This window comes from Acartia tonsa, chromosome 11 (genome assembly GCF_053477335.1).
Source record: "Acartia tonsa isolate MP-2025a chromosome 11, ASM5347733v1, whole genome shotgun sequence".
In the NCBI taxonomy this organism is placed as follows: Eukaryota; Metazoa; Arthropoda; class Copepoda; order Calanoida; family Acartiidae; genus Acartia; species Acartia tonsa.
Genome location: NC_137270.1, coordinates 7,061,379 through 7,089,156, shown reverse-complemented (window position 1 = coordinate 7,089,156; position 27,778 = coordinate 7,061,379). Strand labels below are relative to the sequence as shown.

At 34.1% G+C, this 27,778-nt stretch overlaps 3 protein-coding genes across 5 annotated transcripts; all 3 read left to right on the top strand.

Moving 5' to 3' along the window:
- The first annotated feature begins 147 nt into the window (after positions 1 to 147).
- On the top strand, positions 148 to 6,404 carry LOC145331481 (rutC family protein HD_0322-like). Its single transcript, XM_080176170.1, has 5 exons — positions 148 to 283; positions 1,078 to 1,162; positions 4,929 to 5,035; positions 5,278 to 5,338; positions 5,781 to 6,404. Exons 1-5 carry the CDS (start codon positions 186 to 188, stop codon positions 5,889 to 5,891), a joined length of 462 nt encoding a protein of 153 aa, XP_080032296.1. The 5' UTR covers positions 148 to 185; the 3' UTR covers positions 5,892 to 6,404.
- On the top strand, positions 6,400 to 16,298 carry LOC145331476 (optic atrophy 3 protein homolog). 3 transcript variants are annotated; one of them, XM_080176163.1, is made up of 8 exons: positions 6,400 to 6,472; positions 8,975 to 9,033; positions 10,490 to 10,620; positions 11,734 to 11,803; positions 12,080 to 12,205; positions 13,187 to 13,256; positions 15,616 to 15,760; positions 15,987 to 16,298. In XM_080176163.1, exons 1-8 carry the CDS (start codon positions 6,422 to 6,424, stop codon positions 16,070 to 16,072), a joined length of 738 nt encoding a protein of 245 aa, XP_080032289.1. In that variant the 5' UTR covers positions 6,400 to 6,421; the 3' UTR covers positions 16,073 to 16,298. The 3 variants fall into 3 exon arrangements, with proteins under 3 accessions (XP_080032289.1, XP_080032288.1, XP_080032287.1); XM_080176162.1 differs by lacking the exon at positions 8,975 to 9,033 and adding an exon at positions 10,143 to 10,201 and having other exon boundaries at positions 15,616 to 15,996; XM_080176161.1 differs by having other exon boundaries at positions 15,616 to 15,995.
- Membrin (golgi SNAP receptor complex member 2) lies at positions 16,270 to 26,460 on the top strand. Its single transcript, XM_080176168.1, has 8 exons — positions 16,270 to 16,480; positions 16,674 to 16,754; positions 17,095 to 17,155; positions 18,304 to 18,419; positions 18,913 to 18,992; positions 19,463 to 19,535; positions 25,501 to 25,552; positions 25,795 to 26,460. The coding sequence occupies exons 1-8, from the start codon at positions 16,359 to 16,361 to the stop codon at positions 25,861 to 25,863; spliced, it is 654 nt and encodes a 217-aa protein (XP_080032294.1). The 5' UTR covers positions 16,270 to 16,358; the 3' UTR covers positions 25,864 to 26,460.
- Positions 26,461 to 27,778: the final 1,318 nt, after the last annotated feature.

Genomic DNA, 27,778 nt, shown 5'->3' with positions numbered 1-27,778 from the left:
TTGTTAAATACCTGAAAACATCACGCTTAATAAAATATAACTTATGTAAAATTAATATCGTAGAAATTAATAAAATATTGTAATTTTATCATAACTTTGTACTTGATTTTACCTTTAAGACACAATATTTTTGATATAATAAAACTTAATTCCAAAATATTATTGTACTTTTGTATTTAGATAAAATGGTTTTGAAAGATGGATTTACAAGTTATATGTTTGGTTTGCTTGGAGGGTTTAGCTCGCTAGGGCTATACTGTCTTTACAAGCATTTTCTAACTAGGTAAGGTTAAATATATTTTACTGACCCTGTCCTAACATGTTATATTTTTAATTTCTATTCAATCAATAGGTGTACATTCTGCACAGGATACCCTGCTAAAGGGTGGAGGGGAGAAAAAACATTTTTTCTTTTCCTTGGGGATAAAAACAGAAAAATTTATAGGAGGAGTAATAAATGTAAATAAAATAAAGAGTTCTAAAAATATTTTTTCATTTTTTATCCATCCATAAGAATAAAACTATGGGGGGGGGGAATATTCTGCAGCCGGGACAAAAAAATTAATCTTGTGCGGCATATACACCCCTGATCTATTAATATGTAGATCATTAGTAGACTAGGATTAAGTGTCGGCTATAATTTGGGTTAATTGACATAGATATTTTTCTGTTCAGTTTTCAAGTCTATTTTATCAAAAATAGACTTGAATTTTTGGTGACTTTAGATCGGAGCCGTTATTTTCACAGATGGCTCCTCGGAGACGGAGCCTTAAAAAAAATCAAACGGCTCCGCATCCCTACTGTTGTTAGTTGAGTTCCTTTGATTTTTAATTTTGGTTTTAACAAGTAACACACCAGCCTCCCCCCTTTCTAGTTGATCTTAGTGTAGTTTAATTATAGGTTAAGTGGCAGGTAGATCAATCAGGGGTGTATACTCTGCATGGGATCCCTGGCTAAGGGGGAGGGAATGAAAAAATAAAGTTGACTGAAAATATCAGCTAATAATTAAGCATATTTTAGCAATCGGGTATAGGGTTATACTCAAAGCAGAAGTTGAAAAAAAATTCAATGATTTAGATCTGGTATTAAACGTTTGAGAACCCAAGATCCACGTTCATCTGGCGTAGTCATTCACAATGGAATCGTTTACACTGCAGGACAGGTATACAAATATGCCTATGGTAACCAGTTCTAGCTGGTTTCTAGATAGACACGTTTTAGTCAGTTTGAGCATTTTAGGTACCTAGCCAACATTTAGATTTCATGAACTCAAAAACCAATATCATCTACTAGAGCCTTTTGTCTTCTATACTTACTTGATACTTGGCTTGTTAATCTTCATTTTCTACTGGTGTAGCGAGTTGAAGATGTTGGTACTGATAATTTTGTTATCTTTTGCTAATTCATATATTTTTTCAATTTTGATCTAAAGCTGGCCACTGATGTGGCATGTTTGATATCACTTGGTAAACTATTCCATGGGTCGACAATTCTGAAGGAAAAGAAGTTTAGTCTGATGTCAGAATTAGCCCTTCCTTTCTTTAGGTTAAGAATATCAGAGGTTTGTCTTGTTGTGACTCTGTTTTGAGAAACATTTACAGTTTCAAGTCCACATTTAACATTTCCAATGTTATGAAGAATTTTGTAGCACTGGACAAGATCAGCAAAATTTCTCCTTTTTTCAAGAGTCCATAAATCAAGCTCTTTTAAACGTTCATGGTAATCTTGTGATTTCAGACCAGAGACCATTTTAACTGCTTTGATTTGGACAGCTTCGATGTTTTTAATGTCTGTAAGGTTCCAGGGGTTCCAGACAGATGAAGAAAACTCCAGATGTGGTCTCACATATTGTTTGTACAGCCTTACAAAAACATGTTTATCTCTGTAGTGAAATGACCTTGATATTTGGTTTAAAACAGCTTTAGCTTTGTTGACAATTTCTTTACAGTGGCTTGATGGCTTAAGGTTGGAAGTTATTCTTATTCCAATATCTCTTTCAGAATCAACTGTTCCAAGTTTAATATTATCCATGTAATATTCATTTTTTGGGTTATTCCTGCCACAATGGAGAATTTTGCATTTGTCAATATTAAATAACATTCCCCAAGTTTTGCTCCAATCAAGAAGCTTATTTAATGAAACTTGGAATGAGTCTGCATCTGCTTGGTTTCTTATCTTGTTTGCTTGCTTGGTATCATCAGCAAACTTTCTTAATATGTCAATTATGATATCATCATCAAGGTCATTGATATATATTACAAAGAGAACTGGCCCAAGTATACTACCTTGTGGGACACCTGACCTGACTTTACCTGGCCTTGACTTCGCTCCTTGTATTTCAACCCACTGAGTTCTGTCTTTAAGCCAAGATTTTATCCATTCTTGTACAGATCCAGTTATTCCATGTGCTTCCAGTTTCTTTATTAGCTTGTTGTGTGGAACTTTGTCAAAGGCGTGACTAAAGTCCAGATACACAATATCAACAGAGTTTCCTTCATCAATCATTTCAAAAATTTTGTCTAAAAATTCCATTAGATTTGTTTGACAGGATCTCTTGGGCATAAATCCATGTTGAGAGGGTTTGATTAGGTTGTTAATTATAAGGTGATCCATGTGGTCACGAATAATAGATTCATTAAGTTTGCATACCTGGCTGGTGAGAGATATCTGTCTATAATTGCCTGGCTTCCCTCGTGATCCTTTTTTAAATACAGCAGCTACTTTTGCATCTTTCCATTGTTGTGGAACTTTGCCTGTACTTATTGAAGCCTGAAAAAGTTTTTGCAATGGTCGGGCGATATGATTTTTAGTTTTCTTTAAGAATTCTGCAGATATCTTGTCAGGACCTGGGGCCTTGCCAGTTTTAAGTTCGTCAATTTTTGATATAACATCTTGTAATCTAACATTTATATGAGATAATTTACTATTCATGTTTCGTTTTGGTATGTTTGGTCCATTGTCATTGTCATCATTAAAGGAACTACATGATCATTTAGTGTATGGGCCATTTCAGCATTATCTGTGATAATCTTATCATCTTGGACAAGAGGGCCAACACTTGGTTTACAGGACATTTTATTTTTCACATAACTATTGAATTTTCTTTGACCACTGTTTCCACTACTTTTTGATATTTTTACTTCAAGCTTTTTTTTAGAACTTTTAATCTTTTTTTACATTCTTTGGAAAGTTGGGTAAAGCATTCTTTGTCACAAGGATTTTTGGTTCTTTTCCATTTCTTGTATGCCCGATCTTTTTTTCTGCCAAGTGTTATAATTTCTTTGGTCATCCATCTTGGTTTGTTGGTTTTAATGGTTTTGTTTGGGACATATTTACAAATTAATTCATCAATCACCTTGGTTAGTTGTCTCCAGCTCATTTCTACATCATTAGATACAATCCTGTCCCAGTCAATTTTCTCTAAATCTTCATTAATTTTTTGGTAGTCAGCTTTTCCCCAATCTAGGATTTCTTGTTGTGTGTTTTCTGGTAAAATAGAATGGTCTGTAACAATTTTAATACAGGTATGATCACTATTACAAAGAGGGCCTAAATCACTTACTTCAAATATAGAATCATTATTAGAAAGAACAACGTCAAGAACATTGTTTTTTACATGTGTTGGGAAGGACACAAATTGGTTAAAATTGTTCTCGTTACAAGTGTCCAGAAATTTCTGGCTTGCAGTGTCGGCAGCAATATTTTCACTCCAGTTGATTTTTGGATTTTTGAAGTCACCAATAACAATTGAATTATCTGGCATAGATGAGATTAATTCTGTTAGTTTATCATTATTATAGTTACTACAGTTTGGGGATTTATATACAAGAAAAATGTTGGTGGTTTCATTATTTGTTTTCACACTAAGATGTAGATATTGGTTAAAGTCAATTGTGCAGTCATGGGATAAAACCGTGTGTCCTTTTTTTATGTACACTAATAATCCACCTCCAATTCCTTCTCTTGTATCACTACGATCTTTTCATAGTTTTTGATATTTAATACACTATTCACTATGTTTTTATTGCACCAGTTTTCGGTTAGAAGTATAATATCAGGTTTTTGTTCTTGTGTAAGTAACTCAAGTGCAGAAAGTTTACTTATTATACTCCTTGCATTGGTGTATATTATGTTGAGTTTACAGGGGGCAGACTCTTTGTTTCCCTTCCCTAAATATTATCATTTTCCAAAACAGGATTGTGGTCAACTTCAGGCTATTCTTTAGGTGTCAACCTTTTAAAACTGTCAATTTCCTTTTTTTTTAAATTAACTGGTTTCTACAATATCACCTAAAATACCTAATATCTTTGCCTGTTTTCATCCAATGGAATTATTAACATCTGAGCTGGATCTTTAAATGATTTTAATGGTGATTTAGATCGGGGTGCGCCGAATTTCAGACAAATAACACCGCGTGATTTTTAAAATGCCGCGCTGTGATTGGCTGAAATTTGGCGCACCCCGATCTGGTTCACCACTAAAATGATTTTAAGATCCAGCTCTGATAAAAAGATATTATTCAAGCTCTAAATTATATTTTATCCCCTAACTGGTACAAAAATTAAGTACCTATCATTACAAAAGTTTTATTTCGTGATTTATCTACCAAACTATTAAAAATCGATCATTCTTTGCTTCACTGTAAAAAGGTTGAGGTAGGATATGCTAAATATCCGTTAAAGTGTGAGTTTTTGGGCTTAAAAACAGTAGGTAGTATAACGATAATATTCACTAAATGATTTTTAAATTTTTTTGTCTATAGCTGTTTTAAATAAGGAATACACATATTTAGTGAATATTATTGTTCTGCTACTGTTTTAAGCCTTAAAACTCACACCTTTACGGAATATTAGCACAACCTACCTCCCCCATTGCTAGCTTCTTATGACTATGATACTTATAAGAATAATCATGGAATATAAATTAAGGTTGGAGAGATACCCAAGTTGGAGGAAAGTGATATAACCGAACAAACTAAGCAAACCTTGGCAAAAATCGAGGATTTATTAGCAGAAGCTGGAACAGGCAAATCCAGGTTAGATGTCAAAATGAAAGATTTTCGTCTGTAACATATAGTCTTCTAAGTTTCTGCCTGTCTAAAGATAGCTCCTTTAAATTATTGTATTATTTTGTTTGTTTTAATAGTTGTTGATAGAAAATTGGAGATTAAAGATTTTATTTGATTCCTTGTTTTTGCATTGTTTTTTTTTACAATAAGTCTTTTAAACTGAGTTGTGTAAAAAATAAACCAATATTTTAAAAAAATTTTAATCCTAGGTTGTTAGAAGCAAGAATATGGTTAAAGAATATCTCTAGAGATGCACCTGCAATGAACAAGGTAACATTTGTTAATTTTTCAGTTGAATTTTATCAGTACATTGAAAAAGATTTTAAAAATTTAATGGTGAAGTCACACAAAGTACCCTCTTGGACACAGATATCTCTTTACCCCCCTTATTTTGTAATAATACATTGATATAGGAGGAGGAGTATAGCCTCGAATGGGTTAGGCACAGGGAAAAAAATATCCTCACTTGTTATCAATTTGATTTATTTGAAAATTTGTGTTCAACTGGCCAATTGTGCGAAATGACAAATTTAAATATAAATATTATTTTGATAAATTTTACATGAATTACGTACCCGTTACAAAATAATTAATCTTAGTAGGCAATGAGATAAACATACATCTTACTACTTATGTAGAAAGAATCTTGTTCAGAACTGAAATTTTTTTTAGATGAGGTATCTATTATTCTTAATAAACAGCTTTTTTCTAGGTTTGGAACGAGTGGGTTGATCCAACAAACAAGGCTGTCCGCTATTGTGTCCAATCAGATATGGCCAGAGAATCTATACTTGTGGAGATACAAGTGGTTGCTGCGCGCTAGAGATGTCACATAAGGGATAGTTCCATGAGAAAAAGACTTAAGCATGAAAGTATTTTCTATCCATGTGCTTATGATGAAAGACATTTCTTATTAACCTATCCCTTTAATTGCGCCAACGAAATTTGTATTATCGGTACCATACCTAACCTATATTAGGTGGACTTTAAAATGCATTTTTGTCAAAAAGTAGTCTATATTAGCATATTTGTATCAATGTAAGAGTACCTTATCACGCCTTCATTGTTTGTTAAAGGTAATGTATATTTTATACCTTAGAACTATTTTTTTGAGATCATTAATAAATTTTAATGTATACTTTTTAATGGTGCTATATTAAGTTTTATTTTCTTTGCTTAACATATCTATTGTTGAATCTCTTAATAAAATGATTTAATGAGGATTCATGATTATTATTTTGCTTACCTACCTAGGTATATTTTATTTTGAATAATATGTAAATAAATCTGTGATACAAATTGCTCACATGACATGATCCTGATGATATTTTCAGAATTTAAAATCTTGTAAAAATGGTGGCTGCCTTTCCGGTGGCCAAGCTTGGATTTCTCCTAATTAAACAGGTAAGGGCTTTATAGAATACTGCATCATCATCATAAAACGCAAAAGCAATTTAGTTTTAGTGCATTTTTGGTCATTGGTAGGAGTGAAGCAATAGGGAGAGGGCACTTAGGTTACTGATCTGCACTAATATCTTTGGTAGTTGATTAAAGGGGGGGGGGGGGGGGGTTAATGCAACCATCTCGCAATCAGTGAGCAAATGGCACTTAGAATTTGAATTTCCATCTGAAATTTTGCATGAGTAATCCTTGGTAGGTCTATTTTCCCTAAATCGAACAAAAAGTTGGAAAGCTAACGGCTGGCGGCTCAGCCGTTTTGCCATTTTTTGGATATCTATATTGCAAATTAGTATGTTTTAAAAAGTTTTTTCCTACGTAATTGATGATGGATTTACTCTGAGCCGCTAGCCATTACTTTTCCAACTTTTTGTTCGATTTAGGGAAAATAGACCTACTAAGGATTACTCATGCAAAAGTTCAGATCGAAATTCGAATTCTAAGTGCCACTTGCTCACTGATTAAGAGATGGTTGCTTTAACCCCCCCCCCCCCCTTTTTTTGATCTTTTTTTATAAAATTTTTACATGGGCAGAAACTTAAATTCAATTCTTGAACTTAATTGATATTAACAATGGATGTATGTATATTTATTATTACTTGGATCTTACACCAAATTTTCATGTTCTATAAAAAAGTGAACTCTGTAGCGGGCTAAAATAACGATCTCCTGCACCCCCCCCCACAGTGAGCCCAGGAATCCAACTTTGTGGAAAAAATTATTTATGCCCAAAATCGAACTTTAGAAAATCAATTATTTTAAAAGTCCATGTTAAAATTCATCATATTAGAGGAGGTTTGCCATTTTAAATTAATGAAAAATTTTAAAAATTAAAGTTTTTATGGCCTTCTGAAGTTATTACCCTGGAATTCACGAAATTTAGATACAAAAATCTCCCAAAAAAAATATTTTAAAATTTTTTTTTGTTTTACTTGCCATTTAATCAAATATTAACTTAGGACGTAATGTAATAACATTTTAGAAAGGTTGTGCAATTATCTAACGCTGGATAACAAGAAACTAAATAGTTTTGTATAAAAAAAACCTCTTGAATCCATATTAAAGAAAGTTGGTGAAAATACAAAAAAATGCACGTTGAATATTTTTTTAAGCTCTGATTCAAATACCTTGATCTTTTTAGCAACGAGGTGAAAATTTTTAGGATGAAGTTCTAGCATTAATTAGGCAATATATAAGAGGATCCCATTGGTCTTATCAACTTTCACTTAGTTGCTTAACCTCTATAGATATTTTTGTAAAGGTCGTTTTAAGCTATTTTTAGTGTATAATCCTTATATAATTTGTTGCCGGATTTCATTATAGAGAAAAATCCTTTTACAGGGTAAAAATCTGGCAAAATGCCTTTCCAAAAAATCATGGCATAAAATTTTCCCACCAGTGGTGGAAAAGTTAGAGCACCTCAAAGTAAAATTTTACTATGCCCTTGTGTATTGGACCCTGAGGGCCTCCTGGAGGGGCTACTAGAAATCTAAAGGTATCTTTAGAACCACAATGGCCGGCTCTAACTGCACTCAGAAGAAGTCAGAGATAATTGCCGGCCGCCTTCCGTCCTTTAATTGGCGGCAAAGTTAGCACACCAAAAAAATGACAATTTTTTGTTGTGTTTTTTGCACACAGGGCGGCGTGTGTTTGTGGCGCAGCCACGTGTATTACCACTTTTTTGTAGGTCATTCCAAGCCGGATTGGCGGGTGTGCGGCCAGAGGTGGTCTGACCGGCCGTTTGGCCGACAGCCGCAGTTAAAGGTCGCAAAAATTGTCAAAAATTGAAGTTTTTGAGGATTTTTGGCATGCCAGTGCAGCCAGACTGCTTGGCTGACAGGCCTGGGACACATGTCACCTGACACACTGGGCCATTGCCCATCTTTGCTATTTTGCACAATTTTTTTCCCATCACTTACCTGGCCGTGATGGCCATTCAAAGTGGCCTGGGTCAAAATCGACCAAAAACCAATTTTTGGGGGTGATATTTTGACCCCCCAATCATCTAGAGAGGGAGGAAGGGATAATCTTGTTAATTCTGTAAAAGGTACTATAAAAACCTTTTAATTAAAAAAAAAATTGTTTGATTTGGTTGAAAAATTAGGAAGTTATTAATTTTTTCCACAAAATTGGATTCCTGGGCTCACTGTGCCCCCCCCCATATACCCCATCATCTTTCCTCCTACTGGATAAACGGCCCCACCAATAAATGCGGGGGGAAATTGTAATCTAAATTGACGATAATTTTTCTTCTGTAATATCAACCACTTATATTCTACATCCATTGTATATATAATCAATTAGAAAACAAGGTAGGTACCTACACATAATGTATTAATTGTTATTTAAAGGTTAATGGAAAATAATAAAATGTTAGGACATATTTCATCTTAGGAAAGTAAATTATTTTGCATTGACCTTTTGATCTATCTTTTATAATACTGCTAGGTATCGAAGCCAATTGCAAAGGTGTTGGCTACAAGGGCGAGAAACAGCTTGTTTTTTAGGAAAAGTCTTCTTTTTAACTAACTAATTTGGTGGTAACTAATAATTAAGTTAATCTAAGTATGACATTTATTAAAGGGGTTTTTTTTTAATGCAACCATCTCGTAATCAGTGAGCAAATGGTACTTAGAATTCGAATTTTGATCTGGAATTTTGCATGAGTAATCCTTGGTAGGTCTATTTTCCCTAAATTGAACAAAAAGTTGGAAAAGTAACGGCTAACGGCTGGCGGCTCAGCAGTTAAGCCATTTTAAAACTATTTTTAAGGGAAATCATCATGAAACCTATCTTCACATAATACTCTATGCTGCTCCAAAACGTTTTCAAACTGTTCTAGCCGCTAGTTGCTGGTACTAGAAATCTAAAAATGTTTTTTTTGTAACATTTCACATGATTTAAAGCAAAAATATGTTTCAAAAAGTTGATTCCTACATAATTTATGGCAAATTTGCCCTAAAAATAGCCAAAAAACGGCTAAACGGCTGAGCCGTTACTTTTTCAACTTTTTGTTCGATTTAGGGAAAATAGACCTACCACCAAGGATTACTCATGCAAAATTTCAGATCGAAATTCGAATTGTAAGTGCCATTTGCTCACTGATTTCGAGATGGTTGCATTAAACCCCCCCCCTTATATTTCATCTGAAACAAAACTCTTTTGTCTCAAATTGACTCCATTGAAAAAAAATTTGTTTAGTACAATCACAGCATAAATTTCCACCGCATTTAGAAAATGATACAATTTAAAAAAAAATTTATTTGGCAGAAAAATTAAGAATCTAAGTAATTTTGATTTAGATGAAATAAATATTTGATCCTTACTAAGCATTTCAAACAAATTGCTTAAATTAACTATCAGAAGTTTTTAGGGTTACTAACACATAAATATCGAAAGGATTTTGGGATGTTCTCATAGTGTAATGTATTGGAAAATAAATTGATAAACCCCTAGATAAGGGATATGGCACCCGAAGAATTATTATTTTGACAATTTTTTATACTGTAAATATATGTTTTTGACTCAATTATGATGAAGAATAAATTTCTTCGGATTCTATAGTCCTATTCCCTCATGACTAACCCATATGGATATTTAACCACTAAATATCTAGGTATCCAAGCCGATAGCCAAAAGTATAGCCGCCAGAGCCAGAAACAGCCTATTTTTCAGGCACAGTCTCCAGTCAAAATAATATAATAATCAAAAGTATACCATATGAACTTTGCTTATTAGTTATATTTGAAAGACAGCCATACTAAAGAGGTTATAAGTTTAATGTTTAATTGCTGCTCTGTCAGACACATAAATTGAGAAAAAGCCAAAAATAGCAATATATTAAGCTAAAGATCTTTTGAATATTTCGTAATATACTTATAACTTTGCCTTACAAAACCTCTTGGAAGATTCCCCCCACCTTATCTTTGGATTGTTAGAAGTGAGACTTATTGAAACCCATAGAACGTATGTGTGTATCCCAGTAGCCCAGCTGTTTCATTGGTATGAGATCAAACTAAAGATGCGAATGTTGAATATTGGTGGTAAAGTGACCAAAGTGCCCAAACTGAATGAAGCCAAAGCTATTGAACAGGAAAAATAGAAGTATAAAATTATAATTTTAGAAATATTTAAAAAATAAACAACCCCACCTAACATTATAAAGGATTTTTTTTTATGATTTTATATATGTTTTCTTGTTTGAAAGTTACAGTTCCTACTAGTTTAGTCTCATTTTATTCTAAATCTTTATGGTTTAAAACTTAAATGATGCTACAATCATGCATGGTCTTCATATAAGTATTTCATTCTTGTATTTAGTTAAACCTTTTCATAAATGCCAGTAGTTGTTTCATTACTTGGAGGCAAATTAGGGAAGGGAGGCATTTTATTTCTTTGTTATATAGGATATCTTTTGTTAAGAGGGGGGGGGGGGGTTAATGCAACCATCTCGTAATCAGTGAGCAAATGGCACTTAGAATTCGAATTTCCATCTGACATTTTGCATGAGTAATCCTTGGTGGTGGGTCTATTTTCCCTAAATCGAACAGTTGGAAAAGTAACGGCTGGCGGCTCAGCAGTGTTGCCATTTTTCGGCTACCTATTATGCAAATTAGTCACAAAACCTATTTCCACATTATACTCTTGGCCACTCCAAAACGCTATTAAACGGTTCTAGACGGTAGCTGTTGGTATTAGAAGATTTAAAAATGGTTATTGCTATCATATAACAAATATTAAACCAAAAATATGTTTTAAAAAGTTGATTCCTACGTAATTGATGATGGATTTACCCTAAAAATAGGCAAAATAAGGCTAAACGGCTGAGCCGCCAGCCGTTACTTTTCCAACTTTTTGTTCGATTTAGGAAAAATAGACCTACCAAGGATTACTCATGCAAAAGTTCATATCGAAATTCGAATTTTAGTGCCATTTGCTCACTGATTACGAGATGGTTGCATTAACCCCCCCCCCTCCCCTTTAAGCTTGACAAAAAATTACAGAAACATTGCATCATTTACTTGTAAGTTACTATTGTTTTGGTTGGTTAGTTTTGTTGAGATTTCTTTGTAATTTCTACTTACTGTTAATCTTTATATGTAAAGTTGCATTTTAGTTCAACATTATGCATAGCATTAGAATTTCACTTTCAACTTTTTTTCATTTTTTCCAGTTATTCCAAAAAAAATCTATTTAAATTGTGAAGGGATCAGAAATTTTATCAGAGTTTATTATTCTTTCTATTGCAGCTGCAATTCTTATCTATGAATATAACAGGTGAAATTTTTTTAATATTTCTTAATAAGCCGTCCAAGCTTTTTATTTAAGGGTTGGCAAAAATCTGGATAAGGGGGGATAACATGGCGCACTAAGCCCCTCCCCCCCAAAAAACATTTTTAACCCCTCACCCCACTTGGACGTCCTTGATAACCTACCTCTTATAAAGAATCTAAAGTTAAGACATTCAATTTAAAAAAAATAGCAAATGATGGCAGACATATATTTCAGTTTAGAAGAATTCAGTTACAAATTTTAAAAATATTATAATTTTAGGCAAAAAGAGAAAGAAGACGTGAAAGAAATGGCGAAAACTCAGGAGGCAGAGAGAATAAAAAACAAAATTTTCGAACTTGAATTCAAACAGGACAAACAAACCACTCAAATTAGAGAACTTTCAAAGTAAGTGCACATTTTTTCCTTTCTGTACTTTTTTAGTTAAAAGTTAAATTAGTTTGTTTTCAGAAAATCTTTTTTTGGTCAATCATTAATTCATATTTTTTTAATGCTTGTAAATGTTGGGATCAAATATTAGGTGTCATTTTTATGTTTTCAATTTTTAGATCAAACTATGTTAGATTAAAAAAAACATAAAGATTGGTGTGTGTAACTTAATTCAATGGATATAAAATACATGGATATTATGACAGGGGAAATTTTGTCATAAAGGGGACTTCCACGAACGAGAACAAGTGATATAAGCAAATTCCAGCAGTGATTCTAAATGTTTTTTTTGGGTGAATATATTAGGGTTCTGGGTAATATCATTATATCGATTTAATAAATCAAGTTTCACCATTTTTTTGTATGAAAAATACTTTAAAATGTTGAGCGTTATTTGACAAAATATCATCAAATGTTTTGTTGAGTTAAAAAGTTCAAATAAAATAACACGCCAATAATAATCAAATGATGTAAATTACGAAAGTACACTAATAAAACTACTTATAACATTACAAGTTACCATTCCTTTTTCTAAATTAACATTTTTTTTGAAAAACTTTACTTTTGTCTCGCAGCAGTTTGAACTCAACAAAACATTTGATGATGTGTAGTAAAAATATGCAAACATAGATAGTCCTTTTTAGGTTGCTGCAATGGTCCACATTTATTGGTCAGTACGTTCTTCCATTAATAGGGGTGGTTATGTGTAAAGTCAATGGATGCAGTTATTGATATATTAGCCAGCTGAATTAAACATTTTATTTGTGTAATTGGGAATATTTTACAATATCCACCTATCCAACCTTAATCCGCATTTAAAAAGGACTTGGTTGTGTTTAGGGTGTTATTTACTAGATTGACTTGCTTCAGTTATATTCAATAATAATCCTTGAGTCAAACAGTACCTAGTAAAATTATTTAATGATTATTTTTGTTCAGATTAGTAATAGAGCTTAAAGAACATGAGCACAAGAGATCAATAAAAAGAATTTTTAAAGCACACCCAGAGGTATATTTTGCCTATCTGTTGAAGAAGAGATCTCTTCAAAGTGGTACTTACTGTGTATTTTCTCTGCTGCACAAAAAAGTAGTGTGATGCCAAAACAGAATAAATGGCATTTTTATGGAGTACTGGGGGGGGTAGATATACCACACTTTTCTTGGATCTTGCTGTGTCAAGTATCAACTCTTGGGAATATCAAAGGATGACTCCATGCAGAATTTGAGCCGGATCCGGCCAAAACCGGCCGTGAATTTTATAAAAAACCGTTTTTTTTTCCGTTTTTAAGGGCTTATCTGTAAATCGATTCAGCTGGAGCAAAACCGGTTGGAGGTACAAAAAATTTTACTTCACATGAAATTTAGCCAATGCAATTGCCTACAATACTTCATAATCAACTTGATTGGACAACTCTTTCCCCTCCTAAATGTCCATTAAAACCTCAGAAACGGCAAAAATCGCCAAAAATCACGCCTTCGGCGGCGTATAACGGCTAAACGGTCAGCCGGAGGCGAATGAAACATAAATAAAGAAATGTCCGCCTCAAAAAGTTGTTCAACATCAAAGAGATGCTTGAAGTCTCTAAAACGACTCCTTCCCCTCCTTTAAGGGGAAAAACTGAAAAAAACGTGATTTTTAGAAGTATGCCCACTTCGTAGGTGTGGGGGGCACTGAACCCGTCACCCCAGGGTCACCAAATATAAAGTCTAGGCGGCCCACAATGCTGAATTTTCACCAAGTGAAAGTCTTGTGTCATTATCTCTTATGAGAAAAAAAGTTATTAAGGGGGGGGGGGGGAAGTTTGTACAGTTATAGGAAATGAAAATTCGGTACCAAATTTTGCCCTGGCCGTTTGGGCTTGTTTTTATAGTTATCAACCTAATTCTTTTTGTAAGCTCTCTTATATGATTGGATCTACCTGTAAAATTTTGTAAATTGAATTTTGGGACTTTCCCTCTAGGGGCTAGTGGGGCAAAAGACCCCCCGAAACACTAAAATTTTAAGCTTATTTTTAAAGATATCGAGCTGATTTTTTAAATGGAACCTTTTATTACATAGATGAGTTGATTAGCCACCCTATATTTCATTTTTGCACTTTACTTCTAGGGGCTTTTGGAGTAAAACAACCCCCCCAAATACAAAATTTATAAGTTTTGAGCTTACATGCCCCTAGAGGTAAGGTGCAAAAATGAAATATGGGATGGCTAATCAACTCATTTATGCAATAAAAGCTTCCATTTAAAAATTCAGCTCGATATCTTTTAAAAAAAGCTCATAACTTAAAATTTTAGAGTTTGGGGGGGTCTTTTGCACCACTAGCCCCCAGAAGGAAAGTCCCAAAATTCAATTTTCAAAGTTTTACAGGTAGATCCAATCATATAAGATAGTTTACAAAAAGAATTAGGTTGATAACTATAAAAACAAGCCCAAACGGCCAGGGCAAAATTTGGTACCGAATTTTCATTTCCTATCACTGTACAAACTTCCCCCCCCCCCTGAATTAAAATTTCAAATTGTGATCTTTTGATGGATTTCTTTGATGAAATGACAGGCTGGTCAATTTTTAGGCCATTTTTTGCTGTTTTCTGCCTGCCACGCCCAAACGGTTTAAGATAATCTCACGGGACCTTTGGCCCGACTTAAGTCTGGTTATTTGTGAGGTCTAAGAAAAAAAATCCCGGATTGGATGAAGCCCGACATCGCTGCGCGCCGTCAAAAATCGCTGGTCGCTCATTTTGCCCCCTAAAACCCTCACCTCATGCCATTTTTCTGTGTAAAGATTATAATTATAATCTTTTGCGTAAGTCAGATTTTTTTTTCCTAGACCACACAAATAACCAGACTTAGGTTGGGCAAAAGGCCGTTTCTGAGGTTTTAATGGACATTTAGGAGGGGAAATAGTTGTCCAATCAAGTTGATGATGAAGTACATTTTTGTAGGCAATTGCATTGGCTAAAATTCATAATGTTTTTTTATAAAATTCACTGCCGGTTTTGGCCGAATCTGGCTCAAATTTTGCATGGAGTCATTCTTTGATATTCCCAACAGTTGATACTTGACACAGCAGGATCCCAGAAAAGTGTGGTATATCTAGGGGGGGGGGGGGAGGCAGGGTGAACCCTTTTATTAACCAAACAGAAAGCACAAAGGAATTTAACCAAATATATAGTAAGGGCACTTTAAGGTTAATATGGAATAGAGAAAAAATGGTAGCGTATTTGCTGAATTCCAAAAATTGCTTCACCCCTTATTTTTTATAACTAAATCTACATATCTTGACTATGGATTTTATGAGTATTATTAAAATGGATGTGTAAAGTTTAAATTGTTAACAAAATTATTAATTATGTTACCCTATTATGTTCAGGTAAGCCCTGAGATTATTAGTTCTGCACAGGAAGAGGATAAGCCTAGAGATGAACCTCCTCCACCACCACCTCTACCTCCCACTGGAGAAGAAGAAACACAGGGGGAGGATGTTCCCCCTCCAATTCAGTCCCCCTCAGCCTCAGGGTTGCCAACTCAACAATCTTCTTCACCCCTTGTCATACTTAAGAGTCCCAATACTTATATTGGTGTCACTTTGATAGCTTGTGCTATTCTATCAGATTTTGTTTATTATTTGTAATCATTTTTTCATAATTCTTTAAAAACTCTTCATCCATTTTCATCTTAGATTAGGGTTAAAATCTTTGATTAGGCATTGATAAAGTTCAGTTGAGCAAAATCCCCCTTTAGAAACAAAGCAACCAAATATTCTCGCCAAAATGAAGAAAACCCCGGGAAAACAAGAACAGCTGCTGATTGAGAAAAAGCCTGAATAAAAGAAATGTTTTTTATTACTTTCACTTCAAATTGTGTTTCTAGTCTCTTTTTAGCAATTTGATTACAAATAAATTAATATTTTTACATGATTGATAATCCTCTTTTATCACAATCTTCAGTCATGTCTAATTGTTAAGTACTTTTAAGCTCTTGTGTAGTTTTATGTTATTATAATAATGAAGTTTCATACCTATTAAAGATACATTCTGATATATTTAAAAATAGGTTTCAGACTAAGAATGTTATGATTTAAAGACTTTAAAACTAGAAAATAATTTATCTAAAATGGAGGCCTTATATCATGAAACTAATGCTATATTGGAGCAAACGCAGGGATATTTTATCCGACTGGAGCAAGAAATCGGGGAAACAGAGTTTCAACAACTTAGAAATGAGATACAAAGGAGGTAGGAATATTAAATATTTGATAACAAAAAACTTTAAACAAAGGAACAAAATTGGCTTAGATTAAGATTTCTTTTAACAAGCACGTAGAATTAGATGTTAAAATTATGCATTATTGAAATATTGTAAACCCTTTAATATTTCTACAAATTGGAGTGTACTTATTTGTAAAACATTGATGAACTTATTTTTCAGGTTGGATCATATGTGGGGTAACTGTGATAGATTAGATATGCTTGCTTCCAAGGAACCCTTAGCCAGAAGACAAAATGCCAGGTAGGTTTATTATTTCAATTTTAGTTTTAAAAAGATAAAGTTAAACAAAAACTAACTTTATTTAGGGGCGATTTTCCCCAAAATGGTTATAAACCTTCTCAGGAACTATTAGAAGCTACATTGCAAAGGAGAACCATATCAGTTCAGTGTAGTGTTTAGCGAGATTTTTAGACACAAACACACAGAATGACATCCTGTATTTTTATATAATGGTCTGATAAATAAGATATATATTGTTACAACGGAAATTACATATTTGCCATGTAACTTCTATACCTAATAAACAAAAAATCAAACTTCACCAATAATTTAAACAATTAATAGATATTCATATTTTTAGGATGAGAGTTGACCAGCTAAAATATGACCTCCAACACCTCAATGCAGCCCTGCAATCTCAAGTAGCTTTTTATTTTCACATTGATTTGGTTGCTTTTACTAGGGATATGGCAATGAGGTTTCGGGGCCGAAATCCGCAATATTTTGCTGGAGCCGTTATTTTTGTTAAAAAACGTCTCCGGCTGCGGGTGAGCTAAAAAAGGAGATTTTTATTTGGGGGGGGGGGGGTTAATGCAACCATCTCGTAATCAATGAGTAAATTGCACTTAGAATTCGAATTTCGATCTGAAATTTTGCATGAGTAATCCTTGGTAGGACTATTTTCCCTAATTCGAACAAAAAGTTGGATAAGTAACGGCTAAAAGCTTAGCCGTTTAGCCGGTTTTTGTCTATTTTTTGGTCAAATCTATTATAACTTACTTTTTGAAACATATTTTTGCTTTAAATCAAGTGAAATAATACTAAAATCCATTTCTAGTACCAGCAGCTACCGGCTAGAACCGTTTGAAAACGTTTTTGGTGCGACAAAGAGTATTATGTTGAGATAGGTTTTGTGACGACTTTGCCATAAAAATAGCCAAAAAAATGGCTAAACGGCTGAGTTGCCAGCCGTTAGCAGTTACTTTTCCAACTTTTTGTTCGATTTAGGGAAAATAGACCTACCAAGGATTACTCATGCAAAATTTCAGATCAAAATTCAAATTCTAAGTGCCATTTACTCATTGATTACGAGATGGTTGCATTAACCCCCCCCCCCCCCCTCCCCCTTATAATTTGGTAACTCTGTTGTGTCGTGTGCAAATGCCCCTTTTAAGTTTTGCAAGTCTATTTTTATCAAAAATTGAACTTTTTAAACCTTCAAAAGTCAAAAATAGAATTGGCAAAAAAATATGTTAAGTTTTTTTCATTAACCCTGAGATGCCGAAGGCACAGGCGAAAGACTGGTTTTAATCTTATGTTTATACATTTTCATTTTTATACATTTTCATTTTTGTAGAAAACTAGATATAATACCATGCTATACATAATTTTTCAGTAGGGCAGAGAAACAGTTCTAATCCACTGGATGTTAAGCAGTTTCTAGGCGATATTGGAAAATATGTTCTACCTTCAACTTTTCATATAATGTCAATAAGAACTTGTATCAATTACATACATACATTGTATATTATATCATTTTTTCAATTGTTTTACTTTAATTAATTTTTAGGTGAACAGAGCAGCTTCCAGAGCTAGAGAGCAAATTGACAGGGAACAGCTGCTAAATACCCAGTTTACCACAAATGCGGCCACGAGAGAATCTGAAACTGCTATTCTAATTAACAAGTAAGAACCTTTCATTTTTATGTTGCCACACATTTTTATAATTTGAGCATGCATTTGTACAATTATATAAAGTAGTGAGCTTTTTTGTCTTTAGCTAAGGATCTCGCTAACCGTGTGCTGAAATGGTTCTCCTTCACAGTGAAGCTTCTAAACTACCTCTTCCACCTTAAGTGCCCCTAGCGGCTTCAAGGGGGATAGCCGTTAGTTTAAGTTAATGTACCGCAGACTTTTTTTTGGCTTCTTACCTAAAATAAACTATACATTTATCTGTGATTCAAAGATAATCTTAATTTATAATTATTACTAACCAATATTATACTGTACCTGGCAAGTGCAACTTAAAAAAAAATAATTTAAAAGTTGCTGGCAATTATTTTTTCTTTAGATGCAATTTTGTTTTTTAAATCATTATTTTTTCTGATAGTCCACAAACATTTGTGTATGTTTTAAATTACAATATTTATTTAGACAAATAATTTTTTTCTCGTTTCAGTGCTATGACCCACCAAGAAGGATTAACAAGAGTTAACACACATTTAGACAGTATACTGGCCCAGGGAGCTGAAATTATTGGTAATAAGACAAAAATTATTTCACATTTTTTTAGGATTTGATTATACAGTATAGGTATTTTTTAGATCTTTGATAAATGCTTTGAATTCTAAGTTGAATAGGGAAAGAATCTAAAACTCAGAGGCCATTATTCAGCAAACTAATTGCATTTGTAATTTGTGAAAATTTGGATATTTTTGTGGTATAATGTTGACGTAGAACTTGTTTTGTGCTGTAACTAAAGAAAGGGGGGGGGGGGGGGGAGAAAAAAGTGGAGAAATTGTTTGTCAGAATCATGGTCCTTTAACCCTGATAAAACTAATGTATACAAAACATTGTGTCACAAAAATTGAAGAAAAATGTTCAGAGGTTTTTTTAAGTATTAAGGCTAGTAGGTTTAATGCGTGGAAAAAAGTAGGATTTTGTTTGTCAAACGGTCTACATAAGTTTTAAAGAAATCTATTATTTATGAATATTTGTTTCCTTTACAGGTGGATTACAGCACCAAGGTTCAGCATTGAAAGGAATTAGAAAGAAGGTTCTTGATGTTGCTAATACTTTAGGGTAAGGAAATCAATACTCACTTGTTCATTAAATATTTCATATTTAAAACCAATTGCTATTTGATTATTCTCTATTTAAATGCTATTATATATAAGATTTCAAAACTATTTTTCCACAGTTTATCTTCAATATGGTTAGGTTATAAAAATTGGGATTTAAATGCATTATTTGTTCACTTTTAATATTGGCATTGATTGACTAGTTATTTTTCCTAATTATAGGTAAGTTTTAAAGGGGGGGGGGGGGGGGGTTTAATGCAACCATCTCGTAATCAATGTATAAATGGCACTTAGAATTCGAATTTCGATCTCAAATTTTGCATGAGTAATCCTTGGTAGGTCTATTTTCCCTAAATCGAATAAAAAGTTGGAAAAGTAACGGCTGGCAGCTGGCGGCTCAGCCGTTTTTTGCCTATCTTCAGGGCAAATTCATCATTGATTACGTAGGAATCAACTTTTAAAAACAGACTTTTGGTTTAATTCATGTTAAATGATAGCAATAACCATTTTTTAAATTTCTTGTACCAGCTGCTAAACGGCTAGAACCGGCTGAAAACGGCTGGGAGCTGCCAAGAGTATGAAGAGTTGATAGGGCATGTGACATGTCTAGGGGTAGGTTTTTATGGTTGCTGAGCTCAAAAATGCTACCAAAAATAGTGGCAGCCCATTCATATGGCAGCTGGATAACAGCTGCAGCTCAGCTGGTAGCGGCCAAGAGTAGAATGAGTAGATAGGGCTTGTAACGTTTCTAATGGTAGGTTTTTATGGGTGCTGAGCTCAAAAATACTACCAAAAATAGTGGCAGCTCAATCATATGGCAGCTGGGTAACGGCCGCTGCTGAGCTGGGAGCTGCCAAGAGTTGAATGTGTAGATAGGGCTTGTGACGTGTCTAGGGGTAGGTTTTTAGGGGTGCTAAGCTCAAAAATACTACCAAAAATAGTGGCCGCCCATCCATATGGCAGCTGGGTAACAGCTGCAGCTCACCTTGGAGCGGCCAAGAGTAGAATGAGTACATAGTGCTTGTGACATGTCTAGGGGTAGGTTTTTAGGGGTGCTAAACTCAAAAAAGCTACCAAAAGTAGTGGCAGCCCATCCATATGGCAGCTGGGTAACAGCTGCAGCTCAGCTGGGAGCGGCCAAAAGTAGATGAGTAGATAGGGCTTCTGATGTGTCTAGGGGTAGGTTTTAATGGACGCTTTTTGGTTTAATTCATGTTAAATGATAGCAATAACCATTTTTTAAATTTCTTGTACCAGCTTCTAAACGGCTAGAACCGGCTGAAAACGGCTGGGAGCTGCCAAGAGTATGAAGAGTTGATAGGGCATGTGACATGTCTAGGGGTAGGTTTTTATGGTTGCTGAGCTTAAAAATGCTACCAAAAATAGTGGCAGCCCATCCATATGGCAGCTGGGTAACAGCTGCAGCTCAGCTGGGAGCGGACAAGATTAGAATGAGTAGATAGGGCTTGTGACGTGTCAAGGGGTAGGTTTTTATGGGTGCTGAGCTCAATACTACTGCCAAAAATAGTGGCCGCCCATCCATATGGCAGCTGGGTAATGGCCGCAGCTCACCTTGGAGCCGCCAAGAGTAGAATAAGTAGATAGGACTTGTGACGTGTCTAGGGGTAGGTTTTCGGAGTGCTGAGCTCAAAAATACTACCAAAAATAGTTGCGGCCCATCCACATGGCAGCTGGGTAACAGCTACAGCTCATTTAGGCGGGGCCAATAGTAGAATAAGTAGATGGGGCTTGTGACGTGTCTAGGGGTAGGCTTTTATGGTTGCTTAGCTCAAAAATACTACCAAAAATAGTGGCCACCCATCCATATGGCAGCTGGGTAACAGCTGCAGCTCAGCTGGGAGCGGCCAAAAGTAGATGAGTAGATAGGGCTTCTGATGTGTCTAGGGGTAGGTTTTAATGGACGCTGAGCACAAAAATTAGTGCCGTCCCTTCTATATGGCAGCTGGGTAATGGCCACAGCTCAGCTGTTTTTTGAGGCTTAAAAAATTGATTATTTCAGTGGAATTAATCCTCTCCCTATTAACATTTTACCTTTTTTTCATGGATATATTACTAATAACTCTTTGAATTACTAGATTTCACTGTTTCAAGAGCTGAAAACTACCAAAAAACGGCTGAGAAAAGCTAACAATAGCCAAAAGTACATAGCATGTGACGTGTCTAGGGGTAGTTTTTTATGGGTGTTGAGCTCTAAAATACTACCAATAAAAGTTCGGGCCTGTCTATATGGCAGCTGGGTAACAGCTACAGCTGAGCAGCAGCCCTTTCCATGCTGCCATTTGGATGGGCTTTTCTATTTTTGGGAGTATTAATGAGCTTGGCACCTATAAAAACTTACACCTCTTTGACACATCACAAGCTATGTCTTTACTTGTTTACTTCTCTTGGTAACTGTTCTCAGCCAATTTCAGCCGTTTTACAACTAAATCAATACATTGATAAGGTGTTGTTATTAATAATATAAAATGACAATAGTGTATTTATACTGAAATATTCAATATTTGGTTATCCTTCAATAGTCCCAATAGTCAATGAGTCTTAAATAACGGCTTACTGCTAAGCTTAGCTGTTACCCAGCTGCAATATGGATGGGCGGCCACTTTTTTATTTTTGAGTATTTTTGAGCTCAGCACCCATGAAAACCTACCCCTAAACACGTCACAAGCCCTATGAACTCATTCTACTCTTGGTCGCTCCCAGCTGAGCTGTAGCTTTTACCCAGCTGCCATGTGAATGGGCCGCCACTATTTTTGATAGCATTTTGAGCTCAGCACCCATAAAAACCCACCCCTAGACATGTCACAAGCCCTATCTACCCATTCTACTCTTGGCCGCTACCAGCTGAGCTGCAGCTGTTACCCAGCTGCCATATTGATAGGCGGCCACTATTTTTGGTAGTATTTTTGAGCTCAGCACCCAATAAAACATATCCCTAGACACCTCACAGGCGCTATGTACTCGTTCTACTCTTCACTGCTCCCAGCTGAGCAGCGGCCGTTACCCAGCTGCCATATGGATGAGCTGCCACTATTTTTGATAGCATTTTTGAGCTCAGCACCCATAAAAACCTACCCCTAGACATGTCACAAGCCCTATCTACCCATTCTACTCTTGGCCGCTACCAGCTGAGCTGCAGCTGTTACCCAGCTGCCATATTGATGGGCTGCCACTATTTTTGGTAGCATTTTTGAGCTCAGCAACCATAAAAACCTACCCCTAGACATGTCACAAGCCCTATCTACACGTTCTACTCTTGGCAGCTCCCAGCTCAGCAGCGGCTGTTACCTAGCTGCCATATGATTGAGCTGCCACTATTTTTGGTAGTATTTTTGAGCTCAGCAACCATAAAAACCTACCCCTAGACATGTCACATGCCCTATCAACTATTCATACTCTTGGCAGCTCCCAGCCGTTTTCAGCCGGTTCTAGCCGTTTAGCAGCTGGTACAAGAAATTTTAAAAATGGTTATTGCTATCATTTAACATGAATTAAACCAAAAATATGTTTTAAAAAGTTGATTCCTACGTAATTAATGATGAATTTGCCCTGAAATTAGGCAAAAAACGGTTAAACGGCTGAGCCGCCAGCTGCCAGCCGTTACTTTTTCAACTTTTTGTTCGATTTAGGGAAAATAGACCTACCAAGGATTACTCATGCAAAATTTGAGAAAAATGAAATTCGAATTCTAAGTGCCATTTATACATTGATTACGAGATGGTTGCATTAAAAACCCCCCCCTTAGTAAACTGACATTTTAAACTATTAATTCAAAGGGGGGGGGGGGGGCGAAAGTGACACTTTTTGAAACCAAAACTAAAAGTCAAAGGAACTCAACTAAAAAAAAGAGTTACAGGTCTGACATTTTGCATGGCAGTTGCTTTATAGGGGTACAATATGGAACTGTGAAGAAACGGCGTCGCAACCGCCGAAAACCGCCGAGAAAAGACAAACAAAATTTCGGCGGGAAACGGCGGTTTTCGGCGGTTGCGCCGTCGTTTCTTCACAGTTCCATATTTTACCCCTATAAAGCAACTGCCATGCAAAATCTCAGACCTGTAACTCTTTTTAAAAGCGAAGCTTTTCTATAATTAGGGTCGGTCCGTCCGTCCGTACGTCCGTAACGGATAGCTTTTTTCGTTAATTTAGACATGTTAGAATTGTCCTATCGATTTCAAATTTTGCATGGTGATTCCTTTAGTAGTTAGGTACGATTTAGAAAGCGTAGCAACTCTATAATCATTACCAAAATGTCCGTACGTCCATTTTAAACATGTTGATTTTTTAACTTTTTTAAATAGCTTTTTTCGTTAATTTAGGCATGTTATAATTGTCCTATCGATTTAAAATTTTGCATGGTGATTCCTGTAATAGTTAGGTACGATTTAGAAAGCGTAGCAACTCTATAATCATTACCAAAATGTCCGTACGTCCATTTTAAACATGTAGATTTTTTTACTTTTTTAAATAGCTTTTTTCGTTAATTTAGGCATGTTATAATTGTCCTATCGATTTCAAATTTTGCATGGTGATTCCTGTAATAGTTAGGTACGAGTTAGAAAGCGTAGCAACTCTATAATCATTACCAGAATGTCCGTACGTCCATTTTAAACATGTTGATTTTTTTTACATTTTTAACAACAAATTTGTATGTGACCTAATTATCTGATTGGTCTGATTTTTGGTATACTGATTCCTAGGATAACAAAGTACAATATTAAAAGCGAAGCAACTCTATAATCAAGTCCTAAAAATGTAAGTATGTCCATAATTATTGTCCTGTATCAAGCAGTTTTTCAACCAATTTACTTACAATTTTGCTTTGATTCTTATACATTCGCATTCTGATTATTCAGTTCTGACATTATACAAGTCTTAATGTCCGTTTGTCCTTCCATTTCAGAGCTTCGCTTTTATGGATGTTGTCATCCTTGTTAAAAGCGAAGCTTTTCTATAATTAGGGTCGGTCCGTACGTCCGTCCGTACGTCCGTAACGGATAGCTTTTTTCGTTAATTTAGACATGTTAGAATTGTCCTATCGATTTCAAATTTTGCATGGTGATTCCTTTAGTAGTTAGGTACGATTTAGAAAGCGTAGCAACTCTATAATCATTACCAAAATGTCCGTACGTCCATTTTAAACATGTTGATTTTTTAACTTTTTTAAATAGCTTTTTTCGTTAATTTAGGCATGTTATAATTGTCCTATCGATTTAAAATTTTGCATGGTGATTCCTGTAATAGTTAGGTACGATTTAGAAAGCGTAGCAACTCTATAATCATTACCAAAATGTCCGTACGTCCATTTTAAACATGTTGATTTTTTTACTTTTTTAAATAGCTTTTTTCGTTAATTTAGGCATGTTATAATTGTCCTATCGATTTCAAATTTTGCATGGTGATTCCTGTAATAGTTAGGTACGAGTTAGAAAGCGTAGCAACTCTATAATCATTACCAGAATGTCCGTACGTCCATTTTAAACATGTTGATTTTTTTTACATTTTTAACAACAAATTTGTATGTGACCTAATTATCTGATTGGTCTGATTTTTGGTATACTGATTCCTAGGATAACAAAGTACAATATTAAAAGCGAAGCAACTCTATAATCAAGTCCTAAAAATGTAAGTATGTCCATAATCATTGTCCTGTATCAAGCAGTTTTTCAACCAATTTACTTACAATTTTGCTTTGATTCTTATACATTCGCATTCTGATTATTCAGTTCTGACATTATACAAGTCTTAATGTCCGTTTGTCCTTCCATTTCAGAGCTTCGCTTTTATGGATGTTGTCATCCTTGTTTTAGTTGAGTTCCTTTGTTGACTTATAGTTTTGGTTTCAAAAAGTGTCACTTTCGCCCCCCCCCCCCCTTTAAATAACGTATTAAGATCTATTATAATTATTAAAAACTACAAGAATAATTTTGATTAAATATTTTATTTAGAATGTCAAATACCGTGATTAGAATGATTGAGAGAAGAGGACAAGGGGATAAGGTATAATTAGTTTTTTTTATACTCTTTCAACAAATGATTTTTTTAAATTTTAACCTTTTTATAACCTTAGGGACTCTCTAAAACATTGATTTCTTAAAATTTGTTTTAAAGTGCCTGGTCCTGATATTTGCTCTGATCCTTTGCCATATCTTAAAAATTTTCATAACATTTCCATATTTGTTTGCTCAATTTAACAATAAACTTAATACCTACTTACCTAATTAGTTTTTTTTTCATTTCAGATGTTTCTGATTGGTGGAATGATTTTTACATGCATCTTTATGATTCTTGTAATCAGATATTTTACATAGGATTTTTAATTGTGTGTGAATATTAATACTAGGTGTAATAGAATAGATTACCATTTTAATCATAATGTTATATGTTGTGATCTTTTTTTTCTTATCTATAAAAAAAATATTTTTGGATTTTAGATTGAATAAATAAAGCATTTTAATCTTTTAAATCAACATTGATATGTATTACCCTAACTCTGTGATGAAGATTTTATATATGATAAATAATGTATATTTGAAAATTGGTTAATTTTTACTTTTTATAGATATTTTACACAAATTTACATTGCTGAATGATGCCTCAGAGTCTTCATTTGAAAAAAATGTTTGGTAGAGGAACATATTTTGTATTTGAGCTTTGTTTTAAAAAATAAGTTTTTTTTTCTCTTGAAATAAGCGCTAATCTTTTGGGACATAAGCATGTTATACTAAATACACAAAAAGGCTTTACAAAAACCTTTTTTTTTTAAATTTAAGTAGTTTATTTTTAAGTTACCTTTTATATTTGCCTTGTTTTTTTAATAGTGAAACCTATCTGTAGTTCACTTATTCTGTATGTTTAAGTCTGTAATGCTATTGGCAAAATTGGATTTTTCTGGCTGATCTTTAATAGTTATTTCTCGTATAGTATTATAAACGGCTTTCCCTTGGCACCACGGGGCTAAAAAAACTAGTTTTAATCTTATAATTGTACATTTCTATATTCGTAGAAAACTGGATATAATACGATGCTAGACATAGTTTTTTTCGTATGGATGAGAACCGGTTCCTATCCACCGGATTCGAATGAATACGAGAAAAGAGATTACTAATTTTTAAAAATTCTTTAAAGAGCATCTAGTATACAATTTACTTTGTCTGTTGATCCGTCGTTTTTGCAACATAAGCTGTTCAATGATATATCTATTATTTTATGTAATGTCAATTCATATACAAGTTTATTTCATATTATATATTTGTTCTCTTTATTTCCAATTCCTACGGGGATACCTAATCCTGTTGGGCTTCTATTTGCAAAAAATATATATAAGAATAACTTTTATGAGATGTAATTGAACTGTATTTATATGAAATGATATTGCACTCTTCAATATTTATTATTGTATCCTGTTATCTATATCTTCCTCTCTTTTTTTTATGACCAATAAACGTTTGCTCTATAATTAACTTTGACTGTCAAATCATTGTATGTTTTGCTTCCTATGGATATTGTCATCCTTTTTTCTGTTTTTTAAAGTAATTTATCAATGATAAAGGGTGTAAATTTTTAGTTTTAATCCACAGTGGGATCTTTTGCCAAAAAACGGGACATTAAGAGTAGACAAAAGTAAACTTCAATAAATAAGCTTGTATTTGAAGAAATGATGTGATTTTTTTTGCCTTAGCCAGGAAATAACTAATATTTTGCCTCTGTTAACTTCTAATGAGCATTTGGTAAGTACGTCTGGCGGTTTTGGAGGAGCGAAGCTACCCTATTTTTAAAAGATCTATAAACCTTCATAACTTTAGTTACGATTTGAATATTTTAACAAAATAAACGTCTATGTAAAAATTTCTTCAATGCAAACAATGTTTGTGAACATAAATATAGCGTCAGGTGCACCCAGTTCGAGTCCCGGCATTTTTAGGTAGGTCCAGTATAAGTAAAATAGGACACTTATAAGGCATCTTTTCTAATGTTTTTTTTTACAGATATAAACAACAATAACATAATTTTCAAAACACTTTTGATTTTGTGTTAATACCTTTATTCTAAGTCTAGCTATCTTCATTTAAAGTTTGTATAAGAATATAAACATAATTGCTTATATTATATTCTCTCTCAGACGTATATTTCTCTCTCTCTCTCAGACGCATATATAATGTTTTTGCAATATTATAATTAATCCCCGAATTTGAATTTCTGCTGGACCAAAACCAGTTAGAAATA